The 24,186-nt window shown below is 43.9% G+C and overlaps 2 protein-coding genes and 1 long non-coding RNA gene across 6 annotated transcripts in view; 1 reads left to right on the top strand and 2 right to left on the bottom strand.

Annotated features, from left to right (window-relative positions):
- Positions 1 to 9,484, bottom strand: part of LOC142827258 (uncharacterized) — a 51,260-nt gene extending 41,776 nt beyond the window's left edge. Inside the window, exons 1-3 of one of the 2 annotated variants that reach the window (XR_012901859.1) lie at positions 9,274 to 9,484; positions 5,793 to 5,873; positions 1,879 to 4,926 (exon numbers count right to left, since the gene is read on the bottom strand). This is a non-coding gene — a long non-coding RNA (uncharacterized LOC142827258). The remainder of the gene's footprint in view (positions 1 to 1,878; positions 4,927 to 5,792; positions 5,874 to 9,273) is intronic. The other variant, XR_012901860.1, reaches the window with a different exon arrangement.
- A 133-nt stretch (positions 9,485 to 9,617) lies between these two features.
- Positions 9,618 to 17,237, top strand: SEC61G (SEC61 translocon subunit gamma). The gene is made up of 4 exons (XM_006124115.4): positions 9,618 to 9,759; positions 12,661 to 12,760; positions 14,811 to 14,913; positions 16,983 to 17,237. Exons 2-4 carry the CDS (start codon positions 12,667 to 12,669, stop codon positions 16,990 to 16,992), a joined length of 207 nt encoding a protein of 68 aa, XP_006124177.1. The 5' UTR covers positions 9,618 to 9,759; positions 12,661 to 12,666; the 3' UTR covers positions 16,993 to 17,237.
- TPK1 (thiamin pyrophosphokinase 1) overlaps positions 16,456 to 24,186 on the bottom strand; it is a 455,370-nt gene continuing 447,639 nt past the window's right edge. For all 3 annotated transcript variants that reach the window (XM_075921715.1, XM_006124113.4, XM_075921716.1), the window contains one exon: positions 16,456 to 18,806. In XM_075921715.1, the coding sequence (XP_075777830.1) occupies positions 18,688 to 18,806 (119 nt within the window). In that variant the 3' untranslated portion in view covers positions 16,456 to 18,687. The remainder of the gene's footprint in view (positions 18,807 to 24,186) is intronic.

The following is a 24,186-nucleotide window of genomic DNA, read 5'->3' as shown; positions in this document are numbered from 1 at the left end:
GTCCCGGGGCTGCGCACCAGATCGGACTTCTCAGGAAGCACGCACATTGCTCCTCCCCTCACCACAATAATAGGTGTACTTCCTGAGAAGTCGGATCTGGCATGCAGCCCTGGGACTTCTCCCGCCCCTCCCCCCGCACATAAAGGCAGGCAGGCTGCTCGGGGAAGGAAATCCCCAGCTGCGCACCAGATCTGACTTCTCAGGAAGCACACCGGCTTCCACCAGCACCCTGCCCCTGACCAGACCCCATCCAGCACTCTGCACAAACACCATCCAGCTCCCTGCCCCTGCCTCATGGCCAGACACCAACCAGCACCCTGCTCCTAACCCCAGCCAAACATCCACCAGCACCCTGCTTCTGGCTTCCCCCTCCTGGCCAGACACCTACCCCCCATCTTGCTCCTGTACCCTATTTTCCACCCAGATTCTGCACCCTCATCCCTATCCCACTCACTGGCAGCCCTGTCCTGCACACTGGATCCCTTATTTTTGGCCCCACCTCAGAGTGTAGAGGGGCCCACAAATTCCACTAACCCTGGAACTCCAGAAGAGTTAATCTGGCCTGAGGCCTTGAATCTCAGTCCTACCTCCCCTCCCCCCCACCATGGGGCTGGAGTGCCAGGGGACTGAGGTGTCTCAGTTGGGGCCACATCAGTGAGGCTTAGGGGGTTTTGGAGGGGTTGGTTTTTTGCAACTCACTTGTGTGGTCCCCTACTGATTTTTCTGTGCGTCAATGATCCTGACCCAAAACAGGTTCCCCGGCCCTCCCATAAATAAAGACAACGCTGAAACATTTTGTTTTGGATATAATATTTTATTTGGGGGCCAACAAGCCCCAAATTGGGGCCAAGCTCCCATCTGGCCGCAGAATCATAACACTCGTGCACCCCCCCCCCCAGTCTCCAATCCTGAGCCCATCATACACCAGATCCCCTTGTCCTGAGCCCCTCACATCACCAAACTCCTGCACCCGCATTCCCACTCTTCTGCCACAACACTCCTGCACCATCCACACACTGCAAACCTGTGCCCTGAGCCCATCACACACCCAACCTCCCTGCTGTGAACCCCTTATACAACACAACCCAAAATCCTGCACCCTCACATCCACAAGCCTGCGGCTTGCTCAGCACCCCAACCCTCCACCTAACCTCAACACTTTCCAGCCTGGAACCCCCTCCCTGAGCCAGTATCCCCTTCTTCATCTCCTCCTGCACTCAAATTCCCTCCCAGAGCTTGCACTTCTCACCCCTTCCCATACCCAAATCCCTCATTTCCATGCCAGACCCGCACCTCCTGTCTCAGCCCAGTGAGTAAGGGCTGGGGATAGCAAGTGATGGAGAGGAAGGGAATGGAAAGGGCGGGGCCTCAAGGAAGTGGTGGGGTCTTAGGGAAGGGATGGGGTAGATCTTGGCTTGCCGTGACATTTAAAAAGTGATCTTAGGTGTAAAAAGTTTGGAGACGACTGTTTTACAGCATGGAATAGGAATGTTAGCTATCAGTTAATTGAACAGTTAGGTAACCACATGAAATCTTTGTAGTTACTCGACTATTCTATTGTCCCCAGTGACGGGTCTTGCAGTCAGTGTAATTCAGCCCCACTCCCAAAGAGCCTCCTGTCTCCCCTCGCTTTAAAAACTAGCTCTCCTCGTGGACCGCAGACCGGCTACCTACTGTCCCAACTGCTGCCTCTGACACAGAGACAGCAATGCCGTGTGGCAGCAGCCCCTGTCCGCAGGTGAACTGGTCTGGTCTCCAGCTATGAGTTTGTTAGATCTTAGCTAATGCCTGCAGTCTCAGCAACAGCTGGCACCTGTTTTGCCAGCATCACTTGCACTAAAATGGTATTAGATGGATCAAGGAGAAAGATGTTGATACCTTTAATCGCTGTATCACTGATGTAAATCCCGTCCAAATCAGTGGTGACTATACAGCACAAGTTGAAATTCTCTAAACTGGGACTCTCTGGTCCGGCAACATCTGCAGTCCAGGAGGAAGCCAGAAGACCTTTGTGGTAGCAGGCTCTGGCATGGCAGTGGGTTCTGGGGGCTGGGAGCCTGATGGAGCAGCAGACTCCAACAGGGGTGGTTTCCCCAGCTTGGTAGCACTCTACCTGGTTAAAATGGAGGCACTATGGAACAGAAACAGTCAGGACTGTCTCAGACCATTAGAAATCAAAATGAAACAGAGATCGCTTAAGTGACCAGCATACAGCAGCACTGAGGAATTCTTGCCATCTTACTTGCATATTTCAATTAATATTCTCAGGAAAAAAAATGTTTTTACTTAAGTGCTTTTTTCCTAAACACTCACCGAGAGATAGAAAAGAAATCTAAGTGGAATGAAATTACTGTTGTAATTAGGACAAGCTTGTTATGTTAGAGGCCTATTTAATAGTTGTATGCAGAAACTGCCATAATTAAAAAGCAGATTTTGACAATAATAACCATAGTGTAGAATATAAAAGTTACATTTACAAAAACATATTAGTGTCACAAAATGATACAAACTAATCTCTTCAGGAAACATGTATTTCAAACCAAACAGCTTAAATGGAAAAGCCTTTTTGGGAAGTGCATAAAAGAATACCTGCCTGTTTGCTCTAGGAACTCCTAGGATGGACATATGTAAGCCACAAAAGGCAATTCTGAAAAGAACCTAGACAGAGATGATCACATCAGACAACAGAGTAAGTTTTATGGGTACAAAACTTCAGCAAAAATCATGTACTTCCTTTACAATCGGCAAAAACACGTACTTTAGTATTTTATTCTAAATCAAGGCAGACCAGATGACTCAGAAAATTGTAAAAAACCTTCTACATTTCCCAATGTTGATATTACTTAAGAGTTTCATATAACGCACTATAGGCTGGATCAATATATTTGAATATTTTAACAACAACAACAACAAACAGATCAATAACCCAGCCCCAAGAGAACTGGAAAAACAGAAATACATATAGGAAATAGGTGTGTACATGTTCTTATACAGTACATTTAAAAATTGTTAAATGTTAGACTTTAAATATTAAAAAAGCTACATACAGAAAAAAATATCCTTTATAATAGCTATACAGTTTATTTTATTTTTAAAACACCAACAATATGAATAATGCTGGTCAAGAATCAAAACAAAGAGAGTGTCTAGCCCTAAAATATAAAAGACAGAAACAGAGAAAAGAGATTTCTCATACAAGCAATTTAATGTTATTTGGTAAAGATTTCATGTGATTAATTTAAGGTTACTTGCCCAAGATACCACAATTAGAGGTAATATGTAAAATGTTGTAAGCTTTATATCTTTAAATGGGCATGAAGGGGTCTAAATTCTAGTCTACACTAAGAGGAATTTGCCAATATAGTTATACTGGTAAAGCTATACGAGCAAAACCTTTTAGTGTAGAGAGTTAGGTTGGTGTAAAAGTGCCTATGCCATATAACTCATGCCTGTTCTCCAGTCTGGCATCAGCTATACTGGTACAAGTACAGTAATACTAGTATAACTGCACCTATTCTAGAACTTTTACAGGTGTACCTATGTTGGTAAAACAAAACAAAATTGAAACAAAAAAAACATTGCCACTCATACAACAGACACTATTATTCTGGTAAAATTTTTTAAGCATAGGCTAGGCCTAAGAAATAGCTAGTAAAATACAGAACGGATGACTGACTGACAGTTATTTTCCATATTTCGACTGTATAGTTTACACACTGATTCATGAAAGGCCTTATGTTGCAGCCTCTTGCAATATTGTCATGGGATTTGTGATACAGTACTTGGTTTTTTAGTTCAAGACCAAGATTCTGTGCATAACTCACTAACCTCTGACTCCATCATTGCAATTGATATCCTAGTTCAAACTGCATTTATTTTCGTGCAAATGTTAAGTTATTTTAAAGACAGAACTAAAAATACAATTTGAAAATAAGCAATTTTCAAATGCCTCATGTCTAAAGTTAAACTGGCACTGCTAAAATTAGTACAAGCTAAATTTATATTCTAGAAGGAAACTATTATTTGATGGTACCTTTTTAAACAATTAATGACAAAACACAATATGCTAATAAAAGTAATAATCATAATTACTCCAGCCAAGACAGATTAGGAATTTTAGAACTCACTACTCAAAACTTAAATGAATTATGAATGCATAGATCAATGAAAAAACTAAAATATCAGCACTTTGAAAGACTTATAGAGAATATATGTGTTTGCTCATGCCTTGAGTGCAGGGAACTGAACTTGATGACTTCTCAAATTCTAGTACTCTATGATTTTATGTGCATTGCAGAAGGAACCAAGAAATAACAACAATACAAGTATGCATTGAGGGTTAAGTTTATGAAAGAGATAGTGGCTATGACTCTGTGCGAAAAAACTGTGTATATGTGTGTGTATATGAGAGACAGAGGATGTGTGTGAGAGAGACAGAGAGTGTGTGTGTGTGTGAGAGAGAGAGATAAATGCAGTGTGTGTGAGCATGAGAGACAGAAGCAGTGTCTGTGTGTGTGTGAGAGACAGTGTGTTTGTGTGTGCTGGGGGTGTGTGCTGTCCTTTTAAGTACAGTGGCATTCAACAGTCTGAAAGCTTGTTCAGAGAGCAGCACCTCTAGCTGTTCCACCTCACTCCTGAGCCTTGTCCCCCATTTTCCCACTCAGCAGAGATGGGGTACATATGCAGGAGACATCCTGACACCAGTGCTTTCTCTCTTCTGCACAGCAGACAGAAAATCTGGTCAGGGTGGCTCCAAGGCAGGGGCCAGAGGTGTCCTGCTTATAACAGTCCTCTGAGCTTTTGTCCTGTTCACCCGTATCAAAGGCCAGCCTTGTGTAGGATAGGTAGAATTGTGTGCCACCAGCAAATTGCTAGCATTTGACCCCATGTCATCTGACCAGTTTTCTTAGCGTTTGCATGAAGATGCTGAAAAGGATCACAGAAAAACACAAATTTACTTTTATCTAGTATCAGCAAGGAGAAGAGAGCCCAAAGAAGGAACATTCTAGTTCTGTGGCTAACTGTTGCCTGGAGCTATTTTTAATTTTTGCTGAGCTCCTAGATGGTTTATAAATTGCTGAATGCACAAACAAAATTAAAATTAATATAAAAAGTCATCCAACAAACTATGAATTTATACGTGGCTGAAAATAAAATAAATACTATATTGTATTACTATCTTAGCCTTCAGCAGTACTAGCATGATGAAATAAAACTCTGTAAGTATATTATCAGGAAAAACAATTTCTTTTTAATCACCTCTCATACATAAATGTGTCCTCTGTCTTACTGAGATGCATCTATTTCTTAGTTAACTTCTTTATCTTCTCTGCCCTTTCAAAACTTTATTGTGGATTCTTCACAATTTTGAGTTTAGTTGTCATTTTTAATGCAATCCTTGTTTCTATCAAAATCATATTTTTAATGCCAATAGAGACATAGATATTCAAAATGACCATGTTCCTCAGTTCTTCTGAATGAAACTGAATAAAATGTTGGATTAAAAGGTCAACTTTACAAACGCACACAATAAATTTACTGATAAAAAACTATTCTAACAGCATCCGACACCTTCACCACCACCACACATTACATTATTCATGTCATCCTCACTGAATTATAAGCCAAGCAAATCAAAAGATGGGGCTTGTTGACTGCTTGTGACTAGCAAAATTTCTTTTGTGCTCACAGTGCTGAAAGCTGATCTAGAAGCACGTCTTAAATTAATGAAGCTGATGCAGGGAAACAGAGCATAGACACTTAATCACTTCCTTCAGCACAAAGAATCTTACCTATCATTAATCCCCAGTATGCCCTTCCTCCACGTGCACACTTCCACAGCCATTGTGAAGGGGAAATCATCATTCTTCTCACTGTAAATCATGTAGAGATGCTCAGCAAATAAACAAAGTCTTACAATCAATTAAGATCCCTTAGTGGAATGAAAAGCTAAAAATTATTTAAACCCTCAGAAGCAAACATATTCCAAAGATTTCCCAAGAAAAAATTAATCACAGATATTTATGATATTATAAAATTAAGAAATAAAGGCCTTATTTATCTTAGGATTGTCTATATAGCAATCATCACCATAGGCTACAGTTCCCTCAGATCTCTTCCTCCCAGCTCCATATTATAATTTCGATTTCCCTTTGCTTTTCTTATTCTCCTCATTCTTTCTTTGTCTTTACTCCATAAGCCTGATCCCCCCTCTATTGTCTGGCTCCTATGTAGCTGTCTAGACCTGTTAAAAGTTAGTGCAATGTAGGTTCAAAATGCTGACAAATCACAATTTTCTGTTCCCTTAATACCTTGAATATTATGTACAGTTCTGGTCACATCATCTTAGAAAAAAGATATTTTAGAATTGGAAAAGGGCAACAAAATGTATTAAGGGTATGGAACAGCTTCCATATGAGGATAGCTGGGACCATTCATCTTAGAAAAGAGATACCTAAGGGGGGGGAGGAGTATAAAGAGATCTATGAAACCATGAATAGAGTGATGACAGTGAATAGGGATGCGTTGTTTACCCCTCTGCAAAACACAAGACCCTAAGTCACCCCATTAATTAATAGGCAGCAGGATTAAAACAAACAAAAGGAAGGACTTTTCAGACAATGGTTAGTCAACATATGGAAACTGTTGCCAGGGGATGTTGTGAAGTTCAAAAATGTAAGTGGGATAAGAAAAGAAATGTATAATTTCATGGAGGACAAATCCCTCAGTGGCTATAGCCAAAATAATCAGTACCCCCTGTCCCAGGTGTCCTTAAACCTCCAGCAGCCCGAAGCTGGGACTGGATGACAAGAGATGGATCAATGGAAATTGCCCTGTTCTGTTCACTCACTTTGATGCATCTGCTAATGGTCAGTCAGAAACAGGATACGAGCTAGATGGACCATTGGTTTGACACAATATGGCCATTTTTATTTTCTTACTTTGATGGTAACAAGACTACACAAGGTGCAAGGCATGGAAAATCAAGTACTACTGTCCATCCTTTCCTATCTTCCATATTTTATCATCCTGCACTCACCTATCACCATATACTGATATTTTCCATAGCTTGCTTTATTCTTCCTTCTTTTGCTCTGTACTTTGGGCATCCCTCTTTCTTAGATCTTCTCCAAGTAATCCACCTTCTCTCACTATCAGTGTAGGGTTGCTAATATCCTGACTGCAAAAACCTGGCTATTTTTGCTATGTCCCTTCTCCAAGGCTCCACCTCTGCTCACTCTATCACTCACTGTCCCCGACCCTTGCACATTTTCACCAGGCTGGGGCAGGAGATTGGGGGGAGGAGAGGGCTAAGAATGAGGGATTTAGGGTACAGGCTGGGGCTCTGGTCTGGGACAGGAGGTTGAGGTATAGGCATTGGGAGGGAGTCTGCATGCAGGAGAGGCTCAGGGCTGGAGCAGGGATGTAAGAGAGGTCGCAGGCTCCAGGTGGTGCTCAGCTCAGGTGACTCCTTGGAATCAGCTAGCATAACCCTTAGGTTTCTAGGCAGAGAGGTAGCTAGGGAACCCTACTGATGTCTGCAACACCCCTGCATCTCCCTCTGGCCATGGATCCTGACCAATGAGAGCTGCAGAATTAGGGCTCTAAGGAGGGCCTGCATCACAGGTGGAGGAAGCAGGCAGAGCCCTCCTAGCTGCACCTGCCCCTTTCAACTGTACTAACCCACCTCTGCCTTCTAAAAACAAAACAAAACAAAACAAAACAAACACTGCTTAAAAGATACTATGAAGTATTACAGTTATTGTGTGGATTTAACTTGCTACAATTTATAGCTTATTTGCAAGACCTATTCTAGCCGCATGAAATCTCTGTATGTATTCAAATATATTAGTCTGCGTGTTAAGGTGTTCATAGAACTTCCTTTCAGATGTAGTTTCTTGGTTCCTTAAAAGCAATACCTAGACCAGGGGTGGGCAATAATTTTTGGCCAGGGGCCACTTCAAAAATTTTTGAAGTGGCCGTGGGCCAGGACAGAAGGGCTGGGGTCAAAATGCTTCTGGGCTTCCTCAGCCCCAGCCCCGCCCCCTGATTGGCCTGGAGGTGGGGGGAGCGCGTGAAGCTTCCTCCCACCCTAACCCGCCCTGTAGCTCCTTTTTTGTGCCTTAGACTTTCTAATTATATCTCTACATCCAGTTCCTCCCTAAAAAAGCCTGTCTCTTATAGCTTTCTCCACCTTCTAAAATAAAAATGTTATCTTCAATGCATTCTATGAACTACTTGGACAATCAGTGCCCTGCTATATTCATTTTCCAACAGATGCCTCGGCAGTTTGAGTCTCCCCATCACCACCAAGCCCCATGCTTTGTATAATTTTGTTAGCTCAAAGAAAGCCATGTCATCCACCCCATTGTCCTAGTCAGGTGATCTGTAATATGGATTTTATAATGCATTTAATCAAGTAATTGTGTAACTGCTGAAAAATTTCAGCAGTTACATGGTTACACACAGGGGAGCAGTTGGCTCCCATCTGCAGTGCTCTTTGCCTTGTACTGGCTCCTGCCTCGAACTGCTACCTCTGATACAGAGGCAGCAGTGTGGCAGGATGGGGGGAAGTGGCTCCCTGGGAGTTAGTGGGTGTAGGCAGCCAGCTTTGAAGCATAGGAGGAGTCTGCCTGTAACTGTGAACGTTAACTTTAATTTCATGTTTGACTTACTTCTGGGCTTCTCTCTCAAAGGTGGCTGAAGTTAAAAGCCTAAATACATAGTTGGGCATCTGAATAAAAGAGATCTAATTTTTATCAGTGCTGAGCCCCTTGGCCTCAATCCCAGACCAAATGGAAGCTGGGGTTGGTCAGCACTTTTTGAAAATTCTGTTCACTTCCATGTAGGTGTCTAATATACATTTTGAAAAAACTTAAATACTACCAGACCATTTGTTGTTTATTAATAGACTAACATAACATGGAGATGGCATCATGGGCTTTCGAGGGCTCAGGCACCCAGAGGTGAAAACTGGAGCTTTGCTGGGGAATGGGCCTTTCCCGTTGGCTAACACAGAAATGCTGCCCCCTCCGGGCTTGTGTGTTATTTGAAAATGGCACAAACCCCTTTACACGCCCCAACAAGGAAAACAACAGCCACCGCCTGCCTGCCTTTCCATCTCCCTGTGCAACGCCTCCCCACTGAACTGTGCGTGTGTTGGGAGGGGTCCGTGCCTCTACGGGAATCTCTGGCCACCAGATGTGTGTGCGGGGCCCTGCATGTTGCATTTGTACAGCACCGTGCACAGCTGGCGGGGGGAGGGGCTCATACCTTGGCGCGGGTTCGCAGCGCCTGCGCAGCTGCAAACAACGCAGGGGCGCTCCAGCGGCCGTTGCTACCCCCAGCCCCTGCTCCCACTACAGGAACCCCCACCGGGCTCCGGGCGCGCGGCACGAAGGGCTGTAAGAGCAGCACGACGGAGATGTACACGTCACTGGAAACCCCGCCCCGCCCTCTAGCGTTCCATCCGCCTCCACGTGAGATCCCTTCCACCCTGAACATCCCCTCCCCCCCCCCACTGGCGCATGCGCAGAGTGCAATAATCCACCCTCCTCTCTGCGCCCGCAAAGGCGGGGCCCATCCCATCGCCGTTTAGCGCATGCGGACTAGGAGAAGGTGGCCTGCGGCCTGCCCAACGTCCCCCCCCCCAGCGGCGGAAGTTCCGGTGCATTTTCTCGTTCCGGTTCCGGGTCCGTGCCGTGGCGTCTGCAGTTGCTACGTGTCCTTAGCGCGAGCGGTTTGGTGCCGGTGCCCCAGGTGAGAGCGGCGACGGGGCTGGTGCGTGGCGCGCGGGGTTCTTGAGGAGCGGAGGGGTCCGAGCGGCGCCGCTTTCTGTGTGGGGCCCGCACCCGTCCCCGAGCAACGCGCCGGGCTCTGGCCGCTGGGAGCCCCCTCGGTGACGTGGAGCGGGGGGGGGGATGGCGGTGTGTGGAAAAGATGGGGGTCGCCCTTGGGGCTGTAACGGGCCCGCGAGCCTCGCTGCGGGCCCGGGGGTTCGCTGACCTGATGTGGGAGGCCGGAGTCGGCTTCCAGCCCGCATTCAGCGAACCCTCCTCCCTACTGCCCCCGGGTCCGAGGGCTCCAGGCCGGTCTCCTCTGGGTGCCAAGGGAAAGGAAAGCTCGAATCCGGCGACATCAGCGATCTCGGATGGTCCACTAAATCCTGGCCCTAATCTACGTCGTCTAAGCCTGGGTCACCTCTTTTCCCCTTCTCCTTTCCTGCTGGAAGCCCCCCCCCCACTCCCATTTTTTTAAAACTTTTTGTAAGGATCTTGGTGAGTCATTCTCCTCCTTTCCTTCAGCTTCAGGAAGAAGCAAATGATGAATTACGTCAGGGTCCTGTTCCCTGTCTCTGGCTGTTAAGTTGTGTGGTAGTACAAAGAATAAAAACTAGTATGAACATACCAAATGTTGGGGCTAGGGGTGTTAAGGACTAGTCGCTCCTCCTCCCCCTCTCCCTCGTGCTGCCTCTATCAGATAGGGGAGGGATGGGGGTATTTCAAAGGGGCAGTGCCACAGGGAGCCTGGGATCAGCTGTGCGTTTCAAAGCAGCAGCGCAAGGTGGAGCCTGGGATCAGCGGGGGGAGTCCTCTAGACTAATTGAATAGTCGATGCAAAAATGTGTTGACTATTCAATTAGTGAATTACATGCTACTTACATACTTGGTTGAGGCATTATATTGCTCAGTTCCAGCTCACGCTGGGTTCAGGAGCTCAGACCACCCATAGACAGAGGCTGCTGCCACCCTGCATTGCTGCCTCTATCAGAAGCAACAGCACAGGGCGACAGGTAGCTGGTCTGCGTTGGGAGCTGGTTTTTAAACTGGTTCCCCTCGCGGATCAGCTCCCACCTGGAACCCAACGCTGGTGCCTCTGATAAAGAAGCAGCAGCACAGAGTGGCAGGAGACTCCAATGGAGTGAGGCCAGAGCTCACTAGCTACCAGCACCACCCCACAGGGACTATAGAATCCTCCACTAATGGATAAGCATTCATGAAGTTACTCATCTATTCAGTTAACGGATAAGAAGTACCCCTAGTGTTAACTAGTGATGTGAGGGGTTAACTGGTAAGCCTCATCTTTAATGTGTGAGACTTACCTGTTCTGGTTAACCGGTGGGGGCTGCTCCAGCCTGGGCTGGAGGGGGGAAAAAGAGAGGAGGTGGTATTACAACTCAGCTGAGCTGGAGTGGCCTCTCTGCCAGCTCCCCTTTAATCGGTTAAATGTAAAGCTTAACCCATTCACCTTGCATTTCTCAAACTGTGGGTCCCAACCCCCTGAGAGGGTTGCGAGCAACTTTGAGGGGGTGGTGCAGCAACTTGGGGGGGGGGGTCGCAGTATCACAAAGTTTGAGAACTCCTGCATTAACTTATTAAACAGGATTAACTGAAACTTGAAGATCTCTGAAAGGCATCACATGGCAGCTGGATCTTGTCCTTTGTATATGCAAAAATCTCATTTCCTATCTAGAATTTGGATTATGGTGCACTCTTCATATTGATAATCCCATTGAAATGTGTTCAGATATTTTACAGGTGAAAAATTTGTGATAGTATTGATAATCCCATTGAAATGTGTTCAGATATTTTACAGGTGAAAAATTTGTGATAGTATATCAGAAAGCGAGTTAGATTCTTCTTTGTTTACTAATTTTTATACTTTAAAATAGTGGAGACAAATGAAAATACAGGCAGTCCCCGGGTTACGTATAAGATAGGGACTGTAGGTTTGTTCTTAAGTTGAATCTGTATGTAAGTCAGAACTGGCATCCAGATTCAGCCGCTGCTGAAACTGATCAGTTTCAACAGCGGCTGAATCTGGACGCCAGTTCTGACTTACATACAGATTCAACTTAAGAACCCCATGCATCCCCAAGTCAGCTGCTGCTGAAACTGACCAGCAGTGGCTGAATCAGGACGCCTGTGGCAGAGCAGCTGGGGTGCTGCCGGGTTGGTCCAGTAGCGGCCAGAGCGGCGCTACAGGACAAACCGGCAGCGCCCCAGCTGCTGTACCACAGGCGTCTGGAGCAAAGCCGCGGAGCACGGGGGCAGCGGGACAGCCCAGACGCACCGTGGCTGTCCTGCTGCCCTCGGGCTCCGCGGCTTTGCTCTGCTTTGCTCCCCGTCTCCCTGGTCTGCAGACCAGGGGGACGGGGAGCAAAGCGGCGGAACACGCAGGCAGCGGACAGCCCAGACACGTCTGGGCTGCCCGCGTGCTCCGCCGCTTTGCTCCCCGTCCCCCTGGTCTGCTGCAGACCAGGGAGACGGCTCCGTTTGTAACTGCGGTTCCAACATAAGTCGGATCCGCGTAACTCGGGGACAGCCTGTAGAGGGAAATGAGGAGAATGAGAACATCAAATAGACCTGAAGTGGATGTAAGAATTGGATGTCAGAGTTCATGGTTCTTTGGATTGATGAATTGACTGTTCTAATGGACATGCATCCATCTCTTGGATGCAAAATATAGATTTCCTACAGCTTTATAGACTTAAATCCCCTAGAAACCTGACATGTATGATTAAACATTAACATTTTAACATTCAGTACAACATATACAGTAGAAGGGCAGGGGTGCACAGGGAGAATTTGCCTTTAAGATATGAAATGATTTTAAAAAGTTACTCTTGAAGCTATGTATTAAAATGTGACATTCTTGCAGGAAGTCATGGATCAAGTAATGCAATTTGTCGAGCCCAGCCGTCAATTTGTAAAAGATTCCATCAGGCTTGTTAAAAGATGTACTAAGCCAGACAGAAAAGGTAAAGTATGCAAAAAGAAAGATTAAAGGAAAAAAGCCCCTAGGACCATGATGTTCATTTCACTTGATATTGTCTGAAACCGCCCCCCCAACCAAACAGGCAGACCCAGTATTTAGGTATAGTAATGGATATCCATTTTTCATGTTAACTGAATCTCAATTTTGCACTTGTGTAGCAAACTATTTATTTTCACAATTTTGTCTGAAAAGCATGAGAAGCTCTTACTTCTGTGTATAACTTAAACTACAGAAGACTCACTTACAGTATCATCTGACCTAAACAGGACCGACACATGGTCAGATTACCGAATATGTCAGATGATACAGACTCTACTGTAGAGAGCAAAGGAACAGCTGATGCTGCTCCTGCGGGGAACGTCCCCCGCAGGAGCAGCATCAGTTGTTCGCTTGCTCTCTAGGAGAAGCTGCTGCTGCTGCAGCTCCTGCCTGGCAGCGTCCCGGCAGCAGCAGCTTCTCGCAGAGAGCGACGGGGCAGCAAGCGGGGCCAAGACCGCGCTGTATACGACCCTGCAGCTCCCTGGGAGCTGCAGGGTCAGATAAAGTGGAGTGTTGGATTACTGGGTGTTGGTTAATCCGGACTTCACTGTACTTTGAAAGTTTTGTGGTATACATCTTGCTGAAATCAGACTTGTGATAGCAGCAGTATGGTAGTGTCACTTTAAGCTAAAGTGTTTCTGAAATGTAAATTGCTTAATTTCAGAATCCTTTTGATAATGACTTCTATGGACACTTCACAATTGGTATTTGAGTGCTCAAATCTTGTCCAGTGTCACTAACTTGATTTAATTTTTCTTTCGGAAAGTGAATGCATTAGTACTTTAAATTAAATTTAACATTCCCATTGTTAAACAATCAACTAATTGACTAGTTGCTGGATTTTCCATCAATTAGTTGATAAGTGGGGAGCTGCAGTGGGGTTAGCTCCTGGCTTGGAAGCTAACCCCACTGTGGCTCTGCCTTCTAAATGTTTTGGTGCTCAGCAGGGGTACCCAGTGCAAGCCAGGAATCAGCTGTCCCGGCTCATGTTGGGTCCCCTCCGCTGCCCTTTAGCCTTTTAAATGTATTAAGAGCCTGACATTTTACATCTCTTGTTTACAATATTGTCAGTGACTTAAGTTCAAGTTTCCTTTAAGCCAGATAAGCTATATGTGATTCTATATATGGCAGGGCTGCCAAGTGATTAAAAAATGTAATTGCAATTAGTCGCATGAACTGTCCCTTTGAAACGCTGTGAGGATGTTTCAAAGGGGCAGTGCTGCAGAGGCCCGGAATCATCTGGAGTCCTCAGGTGACCCCAGGTTCAGTGCAGCTTCCCGTTTGAAACGCAGCAGCGGTGATACAAAGGGGCAGCACTGCAGAAGCCCGAGATCAGCTGGAATCCCCAGCTGACCCTGGCTCAGTGCAGCATTGCCCTTTGGAAAGGCCACCCTGGGCCCTTTGGAAAGGCCGCGGGAGCCTGGGGTCAGCTGCCCCTTGGAAACGCTGGACCAGCACTACAAAGGGACAGCATAATGTAGACCCAGGGATCATTTGGGCACTGCAGCTGATCCCAGGCTCCATGTTGCATTGCCCCTTTGAAGCACTGCTCTGCTGCTTCAAAGGGGCAATGTGTTAGGAGCCTGGGATCAGCTGGAGTGCCTAGCTGATCCCTGGCTCTGTGTTACGCTGCCCCTTTGAAGTGCCAGAGCAGTGCTTCAAAGGGACAGAGCAGCATTAATGCGTTAAAAAAATCAACGCATTAATCCTGCCTTGTGTTAATCGCAGGATTTGATCAATTCACAGCCATAATATATGGTAATCTCACAAGTATTAATCTCTAGAAACCTAGTGTTTATTTTTAGAAATTACTGTCTTTGTCTTCAGATATTACCATCTTAAGTGAAACTTCTGAAGTACCTTTTTTTTAACATGGGAGAAACTTTCAAAGTCGCTAATCTCTCCATGATCTTTGTAGTAACTTAATCTACTGCATGTTTTAAGTAGTAGGTTTACATTTGCAAAACTAAAATGTATAATTTCTTAAATTACAGAATTCCAGAAGATTGCCATGGCAACAGCAATAGGTTTTGCAATAATGGGATTTATTGGTTTCTTTGTGAAATTGATCCATATCCCTATTAACAACATCATTGTGTAAGTAAATCTGGTAAACGAGCTTTACTGGTATCAGAAAATGAATAGCAAAGTTTGTTCAGCTTTGAGCAGATAATTAAACTTGTGATTTCAGTGAACATAATCAGAAGCCCACTTTGTTATTCATTTATCAAAATACTTATGTGGCCCCATCATTATAAGCATTTTAGTTTCTTCATCTGTTTCTTGCTGTAATCATTCAAGTGTTTTCAGTAAATATTTGCTTTCAGCTATTAGTGTTTCATCTTTTGTTTGCTAAATATACTGCAAAATTTTAGTACTATTCATTGCAGCTGTAGCTGAGAGGAGATGGGACAAAGCGATTAGAAGCTAAATGTTGTACAGTTAATCTACTCCAGGGGGAATTCTGCACCATTGTGTAATGCAGAATTTGTGCGGAATTGGGCTGCTGGCTGCCAATGGGGCCACTGGACTCTAGGGATGTTAAGGTATGTCTACACTTGCACCCTAGTTCAAATTAGGGATGCAAATGTAGGCATTTGAAATAGTCAATGAAGCGGGGATTTAAATATCCCGTGCTTCAGTAGCATGATCTTGTTGGCATGTTACTCTGATCAACAGCTGTTTCGGAAGTGAAAGTGCGCGCTGCGATGCGTTGGTTCGAACTAACTTTACTCATTTTTTGTTTCACTTTCGAAACACCTGTTGATTGGAGTAACGCGCTGGTGAGATCATGCTAATAAAGCGTGGGATATTTAAATGCCCGCTTCATTGACTATTTCGAATGCCTACATTTGCATCCCTAGTTCGAACTAGGGTGCAAGTGTAGACGTACCCTTAGAATGCAACTGAATAGTCATGTAACTTCATCAAATTTGAGCAGTTACATGGTTATTCTATAATCCTCGGGGATGGGGATGGCCACCAGTGCACTTCTGTCCCTGAGCTCAGACCTCCCATGGACAGGGGATGCTGAGTGCTCTTCATTTAAAACTCAGATCGGTGATCTAGGACTGAGCCAGCATGCTGATCCAAATTTTAAATGCAGAGCACGCAGGGGAGAGGTATGATGTGGTTAACTGATGCAGTGGACATTAGGGACCTCAGCTGATTAACTGATAAGCCTGGATTTATCAGGTAATCTTGTCAACTACATGCATTTTCCCCAACCCTACCCCCCTGCCTGAGCTCGGTACAGACAGACTGCTCCACATCCCGGGCAGCTTGTCTGCGTATGGAGCTGGTGAAAGAGGCAGCAGTGTTGGGTTGCAGGGGGCTCACCGGGAGTGGAGCTGGAATGCACTGGCTGGGGACTATTCAATAATTGTGTAACCGCTAAGATGTCATGGTGTTATGACTATTCAGTAACACAATATTTAACATGCCTAATTTAGACCGTATGGAAGATAGTTTATTGGATTTTGCGCTGATAACTTTCCACTTAATTTTTAATTAGAAATTTCCTGACACGACTTGAACCCTGGTAGAGAAGAATATTGCAGAGAATGTAGCAGTATAAATGAGGCATATAGTTGAGGGGTTAATGTTTTATCAGAAAAAGACACACAATAAAGCTGCTAATTCGTAGTACTAAAAATCTTTATTAAAAGTCAATTAGTGTTTCCAATTTCACATAGCTTTTACTTTTGTACAGTCTACCACAACTTGTGTATTAAGGTTTTGCAGATGAACATTGAGCCTTAAATTAATCTGGTAAATAGCAAGACAAAAGTTACTAATACTGAAGATTTCAAATACTACATTTAAGACTTCTTAATTGGTTAACATAGCAATTGTTTTGGCTAAGTTGTTCGCAAACATTTCCCTTGAAGGGACTTGTTTTTCAACAGAAGTTTCAGGATCCTTTTCCCATCCTATAAAAGTGTGTGGTTGTAGTAGTTTGAGATCCGTTTATTATCACTTTTGGAGCAAATTTGTGATCCTCAAATTAAGAAATCAGGCTCATCTTTATTCCAAGACTAACAAGCTATGTAATGTCTGGGCTGTTTTGAAGGCATAGCGAGGACATAGTTCCAGTTAAAATGGGATGATGTAACCTAAAATAGCAGTCATCTATATGAAACTGATCAAACTCTCTTTTTCTACAGTGGTGGCTGAACACTCATCAAGAAGATTATTTACCTGAAGCTTGGAGTGATGGACAGCTGGGGGGGGGGGGGGGAAGCTTTTGTTTACTAATATTCCATAAGCCTGTATCTTGTTTGTTTACTGCTATAAACCAGGTGAAGATTTAAAATAAGCTTGATATTTGAGTTAGTCTTATTTCATTTTACTGCATCTATGAACTTTCTAGGCTGAGTAAATAAATTATCAGTGTGGTGGTAGCTGCACAATAAGTGAGAGGCCTGCCTTTCTTGGTTTATTGCTTTCATCACTAGAATAATTATTTACCTATTACGACTTTTGGCCCAGTATTAGGAGGCACTAAAAAAATCAACTCAATGTATTCATATGAAAAAAAATTAACCTGTTGCCATTTTCCTATATTATGTCTTGTGCCGGGGGGGGGGGGGGGGGGGGGGGGAGTGAACCCCTACAAAAAGGAATGTGGTTATATAAAGTAATGTCAAAAGCATAAAGCAAATTGAAAAAACTTCAGTCTCAGTTGAAAAAAATTCAGTCTAGTCTTTGAGTTGAAATAATCTTTGGTTTTACTTACAAAAAGTATGTTAGTTTTTCAGATCTTGTTCTAAATACCGTCTCATTAAGAGTCAACAATTGAAATACACACTTACAGATCACCACACAGTTGAGGGCCCTTATCCTTCCTTACCAAATGGACTTTACAGTGTCTTTGCAGTGCTTTTGAAGATGGTGCAACTTGACACTAACATAAGCACTAAATTTGCTGTACATAAGAACTTTTGAAATCTGATGATGTAACACGACATGTTTAGTATCTATTCTCTTTTGAATGACGTCCTATACGTTTTATTCCACCTTACATGAACAGATTCTTTAAAAGAAAATATACCAACTTGCTTATCAAGGTGGTCTCTTCAAATTTTCCTTTACAAATTAAAATGCAACCATAGCCAGTTGTATAAAGAACTTGCATGGACTTCTGCGTACAATGCTCATGCTGTTGTGACAAATTTAAACATTTTAATCAATACAAGGTTGCATCTTAACAGTTTACTAGCACTTGGTTAGTTTAATGTTGCTTACTTTCTAAATAGTACTTGACGCTGGGAAGCCACAGTAAAAGGGCAGCACAGACAGCAGTATTAAAGGAAACAGCCTGGTATTCTAAGAGTCACTGTAGTGGTATTAATCATTGCTGTTCTCCTTTAAGCTTTGCAGCTGGCTTTTAACTTTACTTCACTTGAGTTATGTTACTAAACAGTGGGGCAGACCAACTTGTTCTAGTCACCATTAAACAGCAAAAGGTTTGTTTACTTACAACAGTGCTGTATTATAGTACTTGTTTTAAGTCAAATACACACACAAACTTTACACTATCAATTAAATTTTGACTTGTGAAGGGATTTTGATCACTAGTATTAGTTCCATGTTGATTTAACAGTAATAAAACCTAATTAAGACCTGCTCCTGCAAGGAGTAAGCGTAGGTCAGTTTGTGCCATTTTTAGTCCTGTTCAGTGACTGTTGGTTTAGGAAGTGCATATATCCTATGCCTGGAACTTGAGTGAGGTATTCAGTCAGTTTTCTACTATCTTCCTAAAAGTGTATTTACTCTTGCCATAATTCTGTTTTTTGTTAGTGAAATTTTCCAACATGTTTAAAGTCTTTGGTCAGCTGAAAAAAGGCAGTTGTAGTCTTAAGCATTTTGCTAATTTTTAATACCCATTGTCCACAGCAAAGGTTTAGCTGTCTCTATGGTCACAACTCCAGATTCATCGTACGTATTTGAAGTGCTGACAAGCGTTCCAAACTTTAGCACATGGTTAGCTGTAAATAATAAAAATAGTTTAGGTAAACATCAGGGGAAATTTTGCAGTGGCATTTTAAAAAACAAACTGTTAAATAATCAAATGAAATGACATTTATATCCTCTCTGGCTTAAGTGGTTTCAATTTCATGTTGACTGCAATGAAAACAATACAGCTGGTCCCCAACTTACAAACGAGTTACGTACCAAACACTAGGTCGTAACTCGATCTGTTCGTAAGTTGGATTACATTCACTAACGTACGGCCACACTGTTCGTAAGTGTGGATTTCGTTTGTAACTCGGGTTCTGGCTGTATAGGAGGTTGGTCGTAAATACAAATGGTCGTAAGTTGATCCGTTCGTAATTCGGTGACCGGCTGTATACAGGCAGTCCCCAGGTTACGTCAGTCTGACTTAAGTCAGACCCCTAATTACGAACGGGGGGGAGGGCGCAACTAGTGCGGGGTGCCTCCCCCACTATCGCCGCCTCCGGCAGTGCGGGGGGCGCTTCCCCCCAGCAGACCAGGGAGATGCGGAGCGGCTTTTCTCGCCGCGGAGGACGCGGGCGGTGGGACTGCTGAGATGCACCGCGGTCCCGCCACCCGCGTCCTCCGTGGCGAGAAAAGCCGCTCCGCATCTCCCTGGTCTGCTGGGGGGGGGGGGGGGGGGGAAGGCGCAGCTAGTGTGCCCCCCCTCCCCCAGCAGACCAGGCTTTTCTCGCCGACGCCTGGGGGGCTGCCAGGTTGGATCGGCTGAATCGGACACGCCTGGGGCAGAGCAGGTGGGGTGCTGCTGGGTTGGTCTGGTAGCATCGACCCTTGGAGCTACTGGACCAACCCGGCAGTGCCCCAGCTGCTCTGTCCCAGGCGTCCAGATTCAGCTGCTGTTGAAACTGATGAGTGGCTGATTCCAGGAAGCCTGGGGCAGAGCAGTTCTGCCTCAGGCTTCCTGTAGTCAGCCACTGGTCAGTTTCAGCAGCGGCTGACTTGGGAACACCTGGGGCAGAGCAGCTGGGGTGCTGCCAGGTTGGTCCAGTAGCGCCAAGGGTCGATGCTACCAGACCAACCCAGCAGCACCCCAGCTGCTCTGCCCCAAGCGTGTCCGATTCAGCTGCTGCTGGTCAGTTTCAACAGTGGCTGAATCTGGACGCCAGTTCCGACTTACATACAAATTCAACTTAAGAACAAACCTACAGTCCCTATCTTGTACGTAACCCGGGGATTACCTGTACTCTTAATAATCCCTATATATCCTTTTATTCCCTCTTGCAGCTATATATGCCATTTCAGAGGAAATTCTGCATACTGTAAAATACAGTCAGTCAAAGCACAGACCAGCAACAGAAAATAGCTTCTGTGTGTTTAAATTTTATTTTTCTGCATAAACTAATTGAAAATAACATTTGGTAAGAGAATCCTTCATCTTTCTGTATAGGTCAAATTAAGCTTTAGTTTAAACATAGTTATCAATTCACATTTAAAATTACTGGTGATTTTGAAAGGCAGTTGAAGGAAACAAGTTACATGAGTCAAGTACGCTTTTGGCCAAGAGTATTTCCTAAAATATAGGCATTGTTTGCTTTTGGAATGAAGAAAACTGAAAGACAGAAGAAAGCTGTTTTAATAATTCATAGCAATAAGTTTAGGAAGGGAACTGAATATAGTAGCCAACTGAAATTCCTGCAAGGGGCATTTTAGACAAGCAGCTCTATACTCACTCAAGTTGGAATTTGGTCAAGATAACAGCACTGATTCCTTTCCACTTGCATGAAGTACCGTATCACCAAAGGTCAGTATGATTAAAATAAGAGAAAAGTTATACACCTTTACCACCACCTTTCCACCAAAAGTTGGGGGTGTATTTATACCTTTGCCACTTATCTTCCAAGGAAGAGGATGTATACCACATGCATTGCATATCAACATCACTATGGTCATTAAAACTAGAAAAATAATTATTTTTAGCTGGAGCTGAGATACATCAGCAAAACTTCACATAGCAAAGTTTGGGAACCCCTGTTCTAAGCAATTTCTTTTCTAGCTGAGCTATTCAGGAAGTAGGGTTGCCAGGTGTCTGGTATTGACCTGGATAGTCCACTATTTTTGCCTCCTGTCCGGTAAAAAAAATTCAGAAAATACCGGACACCCCCCAGCCAGAAGGTGAAAATCCAGGGGAGCTGTCTGGCCTGGTGCAGGAAGGCAAGATGGCAGACGGCTGCCAGCAACCTGTTAGGGCCAAAAAGCCTCAAAGCAGTTCCTAAAGGTGCCACGCTGTTTAATTATTTTATTTATTTTTATTTTTTTGCTCAACTTTGGTGTGTCTTTTTTTTTTTTCCTCAACAGAACTTTTTCCCCGGTAGGGGGTGCGTGCGTTTGGTATTTTTGGTTAAACCATCTGGCAACCCTATTAGAAAGTGAGCATGTTCAATGTTTAGACAGATAAAATAGGGGCAAAGGCTGCTGTCTATTATTGTTCTAGGTTATCTTCTACTTGAAGTGGTTCACTTCCAGGGACAGAAACAGCTTCTTACATTATATAAAGATTATAATTATATGCATATTTTAACACCAGTAAATCCTGTATCAGTTTCTGCTTAGCCAAGATTATCCTCAGTTTCTGCTAACTTGTCACAAGGATAAGTCCATTACAAGCCATTTCAAAAGGGAAATATTAACAAGATGTGCTTATTTTATCCATCAGTTACATTACTATGAGCTGATGGGTAAAATAGGCACATAATCTACAAAATGGTAGAATGATCTACATGGCAAGATACAGGAAGGGGTAGAGACAAGACTCTCTGTGGGTGATCTCTTAGCTCTATCAACTCATGCAGCAAAAATGCATTGTTTTTGATGGATCTGAAGTTGAACCCCTCTGCATTTGCAATTAAGTGGCCCAGTAAAAATGAGAAAAAATTTTGCTTTCTGGGAACCTAGTGTGGAAAGTAACATGTATTGACTGAGTAATGGGCTGCTTTTTCTGTGGCCCAAGGCCCAAAGAAAATAAAATGCCAATTGTGGACATCAATGAGGGCTGGACAGTTCATGTGTACCCATCAGAACTCATCAACTCACAAATCTAAGGCAAAGCTATGTGTTGTCTTCATTGTCTCAAAAAGTAGGACAGGCAGGAACTAGGGCTAACTTTTTATAATACTTACTTTAAAGTAATAATTCCCCAAGTCAAATCTTGAATTGCTATTCCAATGGCTGCTACCCTCACTTCAGTTGCTCGTTTGGAATTGTTGAGTTGAGGCTTCAACACTGAACCAGGTCAGTGTTCAGTATATTAATGTCCAATCCACATAGCTCCTTCAAAGTTCTTCCCTAAGTCACGAAAGGCCTGGGAAACTGCATTTTTTACTTCCCATACTGATGACATTCCCACAATATGAGTGTCATATAGTGATTCAACAGCCGACAGATCTACTGTCCTAGGTCAAGACCATACCCCCAAATGGTTAGTTTCAGGGGGTTTCTATCAGATTCAAAATTACTCCTGAGGGAATTCTAAGAAAAAAAGACTGGCAGAATTTTAAAATATTGCATGCAACGTCAAATTAATTTGGAGGATCTAGCATGCCAGTAGGAAGCATAGCCCACTGGCTGAACAAAGTTGGGAGATCACTTTGCAGCTCCCCCCATCTCCCATGGACATAGATTTGATAGTGAGGATCTACTCAATCCTGACAGCTCAAGGATCTGCCCTAGAAACGTCCCAGACTCCTGTCCCTCTATGCCTGGCATACCAGAATGGACAGGCAGGCAAGCTGGCTCAGCCTGGTAGGTTCCAAATGTGAGATGAAACGATTGTGTGGCGGTGGGGCCAGATTGCAGAGAAACGGTCTGGATGCACAGGGACTGGTTGAGGGGATTCCAAGTGCAGGAACAATGGGACTCTGCAGGGGGAATCCAGGTGAAGGTGGGTGGGGGTTAAAGTATAGGGCTCATTGGTGGAGTCTTCATGCTAGAGGACTGGGGTTTGGGGTCGGGGTGTGGGAGTAGCTGGTTGGGGCTTGGTGGATGAGGGTTCATTAGGATGATCCGGGTGAAGGGGCTTGTGGATGTGGGGGTTCAAGTGCAGGGGACTCAGTTGGGGTGGCCTGGATGTAGATGCAGGAAGTTGGGGCCAGGTTGAGGGGTCTGAGTGTGAGGGATGGACTCGGTTAGGGGATCTGGGTGAGGTTAGGTATAAGGGGTCAAGATACACAGAAGTTGGGTGGACAAGGAGCTGTCTAGTCAGAGGCCTAGGGAGAATGCTTTCCTCTGGAGAAGGCTTTAAAATAGTTTGCATGCTTTGTCTTAACAAGCTTTGCAGTTCACCTTAATTCTTTAAAACTGACTCTGCATTTTTTTAAGCTTCATACTAAAAATCAATTATCAAGTGAAACATGTATAGCATACAGACAGTTTGTAGAAGCTGCTTATGATTTAAAATGTCAGAACATTTCTTTAAACTGTCCCACAAACATTTAATTCTGTCATCTTTAAGTATAGTACCCAGATTATACATTGTAGTTTTTGGGAAAACCCCTAAACGACCTGTTTTTTTTCAGCCCTGGACACACACACTATAAATCTGATAGTTTAATAGTAGTAGTTATTGCACGTTGGTTAAAATAATGAAAATGATTCCTATTATTTGAACTGCAAGTATGAAATAAACCTTCCCTAACAAAGCAGCCATTAAGCACCTGCCATTTTAATAAAACAAAATCAGAAGGAATAATGTCTTCATGAATAAAAAGTTAAAATGAAGTAAGTAAAAAGAGGGACAAGTCTCTCAAATATCCCTGCAACCCGCACAGCAAGAACAGTAGTAGTTCCAACATAAATTAAAAGAAAGATTGCCAGTTATACCACTTTTTCTATCCTGTAGGGGGAGCCTTCTACCTTTCTCTACACAGGAATTTCTTTGCAAGAATGGAAACCCAGGCGAACAAGGAAAAGGATATAAACAACACTTTATTGATTCTCACAGTTCAAATGGAAAAGTTCAAATGATTTGCTTTCACACCCAGCCAACATTTCAACTAGTGTAATTAAGAAAGCACATTTTTAAGCCAGCAAATGAGCAGTAATGTGTGGAGAAGTGGAGTTGAGCTGGCAAAGGTAATAGAACTAATGCAGCTTCTATGTTTAACTGTTAGTCTTGCAGGAAAAATGTATTACATCCTAAATTTGTGTCACAACATCAATATAATAGGTTACAATACTCTCAAAGTATCAGAAAATAAAACCAGCAAAGCTCTATTTGTTAACTTCTCCTTCATTCCCTGGCCAGTGCAAGATTATTCACCAAAGTACAAGAGCGTATGTTGTATCCAATCTAGACTGAAAACTTCTAAGCAATGAGGCTTCCCAGGAAGTTTTTTCTGCTATTCATTCGAATTAAAT

This window comes from Pelodiscus sinensis, chromosome 2 (genome assembly GCF_049634645.1).
Source record: "Pelodiscus sinensis isolate JC-2024 chromosome 2, ASM4963464v1, whole genome shotgun sequence".
NCBI classification, from domain to species: domain Eukaryota; kingdom Metazoa; phylum Chordata; order Testudines; family Trionychidae; genus Pelodiscus; species Pelodiscus sinensis.
The sequence above is the reverse complement of the archived record's forward strand: the minus strand, read 5'-3'. Positions and strand labels throughout refer to the sequence as shown.

Bases quoted from the DNA above. Each gene is read 5' to 3' on its own strand.
- SEC61G (XM_006124115.4), top strand. From the start codon at position 12,667: ATGGATCAAGTAATGCAATTTGTCGAGCCCAGCCGTCAATTTGTAAAA. The intron at 12,761-14,810 runs GTAAAGTATGCA...CTTAAATTACAG, and splicing joins TACTAAGCCAGACAGAAAAG to AATTCCAGAAGATTGCCATG.